Source organism: Leuciscus leuciscus (assembly GCF_965113295.1).
Source record: "Leuciscus leuciscus genome assembly, contig: HAP1_SCAFFOLD_355, whole genome shotgun sequence".
Lineage (NCBI taxonomy): Eukaryota > Metazoa > Chordata > Actinopteri > Cypriniformes > Leuciscidae > Leuciscus > Leuciscus leuciscus.
Genome location: NW_028118383.1, coordinates 40,001 through 46,066, shown reverse-complemented (window position 1 = coordinate 46,066; position 6,066 = coordinate 40,001). Strand labels below are relative to the sequence as shown.

At 37.0% G+C, this 6,066-nt stretch overlaps 1 protein-coding gene across 1 annotated transcript in view; it reads left to right on the top strand.

Annotated features, from left to right (window-relative positions):
• Window positions 1-1,383: 1,383 nt before the first annotated feature.
• The window catches only part of LOC309491566 (inositol polyphosphate-5-phosphatase A-like), a gene marked incomplete at both ends in the record, with an annotated part of 27,433 nt that continues 22,750 nt past the window's right edge, over window positions 1,384-6,066 (top strand). Inside the window, 2 exons of the mRNA XM_082190628.1 lie at window positions 1,384-1,485; window positions 4,876-4,939. Coding sequence (XP_082046754.1) covers window positions 1,384-1,485; window positions 4,876-4,939 — 166 coding nt within the window. The remainder of the gene's footprint in view (window positions 1,486-4,875; window positions 4,940-6,066) is intronic.

Here is a 6,066-nt window from a genome sequence, read left to right as displayed (position 1 = left end):
TTTTCGTTCATGTATTTGCATTACTTGTGTCTTGACTTTACATTAATTCAGAGTTTCTGAGTGTTAAACAGTAGAAAGCTCGTCAGTAATTCAGTCTCACTTCCTGCTGATTCTGTGTAGGTTTGTAACTCACTTGCATAATGACAGCCAGAGGTTTTGATTGGCTGAGCAGTGTCTCTTAGCCCCTCCCTCAAACACTAGTGTATCTGAGACTGGAAGAGTTTGGTTCGTGTTGTTCGTGTGGAGAAGACACTGTTTTCTGAGATTGATACGGTGAAACTCACGCCATCGTCACTGTTCGTATCACTGTGATCAAGAGCTGAGACTCAGATATGATAATGAGCATTTGCTTTCTGACCAATCACAGCAGAGCAGCTCTCAGAGAGGCGGGGCTTAGAGACTGAATGAGGTCTTGTCCACACTTACATGTTTTTCATTTAAAAAACGCATCTCTTTCTCTCCGCTTTGGTCTTCCGTCGACACTGAGACGCGTTCTTAGCGGAGAACACGAAGCTTTTTGAAAACACTCTCCAAAGTTAATACATTGTTGTCCCGGTGTAGTGTGGACTGTCAAAACTGAGGTGTTTAAAAGCGATGTAAGTTTAGTCATGTGACGCATATTGAACCCATAGATATTGATGTTTATAGCGGTGTTGTGCCTGTTATATTCACTTTCACACTGTTGCTAAAATATGTGACTTCACACACTCTTCATATCACAGACTGGACCATCTGACCAATCAGAGCAGAGCAGCTCTCAGAGAGGCGGAGCTTAGAGAGACTGAATCTTCAAACGAACTGTTTCAGACACTGAGAGAGAAGAGCCGATGTGCAGTGGAGATCATGAGGACATTAGTGTGTTTGACATTGGATGCATGTGAACCTGTTGTAGGAGACGCCAAAACAACATTTTAAACTCTTTATAAATGTGCTAAATAATGAACTTTAGCACAATAGGTGCACTTTAAGTCACATCTCTCAGTCCGCATTGTAGTTTCCTAAACGCAGGTCTAATATGCTGATCTGAATCCAGTGGTTCTGTGAATGGATGTGTGTTATTGATGGTCTGGTTCATACAGTGCTGGAATGGGCGTCTCCGTCTCTCTTCACTCCTTCAGTGGCAGTTTGAGGTGAAAACGCACATAAACTAAAGCTAACAGAAGTAAACACTCCTTTCCTGGAAGCTGACCTTCATCCCGTCACGTCCTCCTCCTCTTCCTCCTCTTCTTCTTCTCCTCCGTCGGGCCATCCGGGTCGTGAAGGGAATGTTCTCATCAGTTAGATGTGCGGGAGGGTTCGGCCCGACGCGAGCGGGATCCTCTGTTTGAGCTTTTGACAAATCAGCAAATGTTTAATCTCAAGATGAGCCGGCGCTCATAAATAATGCATGAGGTGGTGCGTTACCCACAATCCCTCAGTGCCGGTCCAACAGAACCTCCTCATTCTCATGCTTACCCACAAGGCTTTGCATGGTTGAGCTCTTCGGTGCTTCCCAATTCGCATACTATCCGAAAACAGAATCAGTACGTACCGAATCGTAGTGTTGAAATGAGTTTTCCAAAGATACCCGGGTGGTCGTCTTTTCTTTCTTCAGATATGAACACGCTAACGGCTAATATTACCCACAACCCATTGCGCTGTGGACGAGAGGATTCGATTAGAACTACAAACACGAGTAAAAAGTGTTAAAAAACTACAGACATGGAGGACGTGCGAGTCCGGCGGTTATGCAGAGAGGTTTAGATATCAGTATCTAACCTGATGAAAAGATATTTATTCAATATTGTCCACATTATATTTCATCTGTGAACTTTTGGAAAGATACGTTTAGCCATTAGCGTTTAAATGCATCATCATTACATTTACATTTATGCATTTGGCAGACGCTTTTATCCAAAGCGACTTACATTGCATTATCCTATACATTTATACATAGGTATGTGCAATCCCCTGGGATCGAACCCACAACCTTGCGTTGTTAACGCAATGCTCTTACCACTGAGCTACAGGAAAGCTGTATTCAAATTCAATCATATTCAATCATACTCATCATATTCAAATTGCAAACACACGAGGAGAGTCTCTCATGACAGACCCACGACTGCAGATCTACAGTCCACAACATCTCTCTCCGAAACTGTAGGAAATCAAATTAGATTGAATGGAGGATTTTAACAGTGAAAGATGATTGACAGGCCAGTTTAAGCACGTAACTAAGCAACAGAGCTGTCCGTTAAAGATGACGGAGTTGTATGTCTCAAAGCTTGAGTCCTCTTGTGCTACACACTCAAAAGTCTGTACTTTTTCTTCACAAAAAGAGGGCGTAGTGTAAGTCGGTGAACTGGGCAGCATTTGTCATCTATATATAATCCCTTAAACGGTTCTCTTAGGTCACGGTCACCGTTATAAAGTTTGATTGCTGCCATGGACACGTTATTTCTCAACACAGATAGTGGTACGTTTCACACAGAAACAGCAAAACATGGATTAGGAAAACAAAAAAGAAAACCAAATATTAAAGAGAAGGACCAGACGAGACGAAACTCAAATATTGAAAATCCTGCCGTCATACTCTCAATCATATCCGTTTAAACTCACAAGACTTTCATTCATCTTTTACGTCACTAAAATATGAACCTTTTTTAACACTGATAATAGTCATAAATGTTTCTTGAGCATCAAATCCTCATATTAGAGTGATTTCTGAAGGATCATGTGACACTGAAGACTGGAGTAATGATGCTGTTGATCACAGGAATAAATTACACTACTGTGTATTCACATAGAAAACTGATATTTTACATTGGAATAATATCTCACATTTTTACAGTATTTTTGATGAAGTAAGTGCAGCTTTGGTGAGCGGAAGAGACTGAACCGGTTGCACATGTTCTCAGTCTCCTCTCCTAATGAAGTCACCAGTCGACCGGCTTCATTCTCTCGCTCGAGTGTTGATTTTGCTCTCTGGTGTGTGTGTGTGTGTGTGTGTGTGTGAAGATCAGTGAAGCAGAGAGAACCTGAGAGCGTCAGATGGCCGTTCTCTTCTATTGTGTGTGTAACTGTATTCTCCTCTTCTCGGACGTGGGCTTTACTCCACTATTGAGAGCATTAGCTCACAGTTTTTGGGCAGGTTTTGCTCTTTTTTAGGCCAACTTGAAGACTTGAGGTGCAAAAGCCCTTGAGAAAAGCAGTTAGTGAACTGTGAACCGCATCAAATCCCCGGCGCCTTGCGGTTCTGGGTTTGTTTGGGCCGCGGACAGACACAGAAACTGTCTGATTGTTCAGTAAAAATTAAGAATATAATCCTATTGAAGTAAATCTTTGGTCATGCTAAACTCTGACTGTGTCTGCTTTAGAGCGGCTCTCATCCAGCGCTGACACAGAGTCGGCTCACGCTATCATTTACATGCTATATCTGAACTCGTTACATAAGAAAAGAGTCTTTCTTCATATTCATAAGAGGAAGGGTTATGCATAAACACGTGAACTTATGAAATACGACCTGCTGGGAAATCACACCTGCTTTCACCGAAACTCACCCATTATTGACCTGCCAGTGATAAAAGTTCATATTTTAGATGTGTTTGAGAAGTCGTCTTAATAAGAACAACAAAAACATGAAGCAGCACAACTGCCTTCAACACTGATAATAATCATAAATGTGTCTTGAGCATCAAATCATCATATTAGAGTGATTTGTGAAGGATCATGTGACACTGAAGACTGGAGTAATGATGCTGAAAATTCAGCTTTGATCACAGGAATAAATTACACTTTACTGTATATTCACATAGAAAACAGATGATTTACATTACAATAATATTTTGTGATTTTTACTGTATTTTTAATGAAATAAATTCAGCTTTGATCGCAGGAGTAAATTACATTTTACTGTATATTCTCATAGAGAACAGCTGTTGTACATTACAATAATATTTCACTATTTTTACTGTATTTTTTACCAAATAAATGCAGCCTTTGTGAGCAGAAGAGACTATATATTGAATAATATAATATATATAACTTCATATAAACAAGACTATTATATTACATTGATATTATGTTGGTTGACATGTTTTTGCTGTAATTGCATATTTATGAATGTTACTCTACACACTATTTAGAGTACATGTATATTTAATTAAATCAACTCTTTGAGTCTACTTTATATATACTTTATAGCTTCTATAAATCAAATCAAGTGTTATTGTCTATTATATACATTATAATTAGTGCTGGGCAACGATTAATCATCCAAAATAAAAGTGTGTGTTTACATGATATATGTGTGTGTGCTGTGTATAATTATGTTGTATATATAAAAACACACATGGATGTATATATTTTAGAAATATTATATTTTAATGCATAATTTTAATGCATAATATACAATATTTTAATGCATAATATACAATATTTTAATTCATAATATACAATATTTTATGCATAATTTTAATGCAAAATATACAATATTTTAATGCATAATTTTAATGCATAATATATAATATTTTAATGCATAATATACAATATTTTAATGCATAATTTTAATGCACAATATACAATATTTTAATGCATAATATACAATATTTTAATGTATAATTTATATTATATATGCATGTGTGTGTATTTATATATACAAAAAAATTATACACAGCACACATAAACACAAACTTTTATTTCGGTTGTGATTAATCGTTGCTCAGCACGAGTTATAATAAAAAAAAGTTTAGTAATTGCACCTGTTCTGTCCTGTGAACACACAGACCCTCAGATCTCAGAAACCCAGCGATGCTTTGAGCTCGTGTTGTGTAACACTCTCTCTCTCTCTCTCTGTGTGTGTGTGTGTGTGTGTGTGTGTGTGTGTGTGTGTTTCAGGCTCTCGGGTGTTGCTACTTCCTCCATGAATCCTTGAAAAACATCCAACAGTTCGATTTCAAAGGTACGTGTGTCTCTTTAATCAATCCCATCAACACCAGCGCGGTCAAGGTTGTTCCAGGAGCTATAAAACATGCTAAGACGGAGTTACCGATAGGAAACAGTAATGCTTATTAATATTAGGATTTAATTCATGAGATTTCAGGCTGTGGTAATAGTGCACTCAAGCTATTGGACAGTTAGCAGCGGTGACCTCATCAGCGGTAGGGGTCAGAGGTCGCGTGTCCCGACGGTCACACTAATTAAAGCCACTCCCATTACACCGGTGTCAGCATTAGCATTAGCCGGACCGGCTCAAACCCGTAATCGCACTCTTCATCAAACCTCACCGCAGAAGCACACACCTCACTGCAGGAATCTGGAGAACTGCTTGGGTTTTTAAGGCTATTAAGTGCATTTCACACAGACAACTCAGTTTCAAGTATTTGTACATCATGGTTTCATTTATTTTTATAACCGAAAGAGTTAAAAAAAAGTAAAATATACTTTCACTATATATATAATTGTGACTTATATATGCAATAACTGATTATTTATATATATATATAATCATTTTAATGCAATTACCCACAGTATTATTTTTTCTTTAGTGTTATATTTGTTTAATTTATGCTGATATAAATGTAAATATATTTATATATAAAATCATTATAATGCAATTATGCACAGTTTAAATTTTTCTTTTTCCTTTATTCATATATTTGTTTAATTTATGTAAAAAATATATAATTATTATAGTTAAAAATGACAATAAGAATTATGCAAGAACTCAAAAGTAAATTCAATTTTATATATATATATATATATATATATATATATATATATATATATATATATATATATATGTGTGTGTGTGTGTGTGTGTGTGTGTGTATGTGTGTGTGCAATGTGCATGTAAATATAAACACACTTTTTTGCTTTCCTTTGGTCTTGCATTGTAAACTGAGCTTTGAAGACTGTGATTTTTATTAATTTAAAACTCGACATCAGATTTAAGAGAAATATATCATTCCTCTTGATTGTCAGGATTAATTCCTCTGTTCTGTGTTTCATCAGTAGGTGGCGCTGTTGCCCTGAGCTCGTTCTCTAATGAGCTCGTACTCTAATGAGCTCGTACTCTAATGAGTGTCT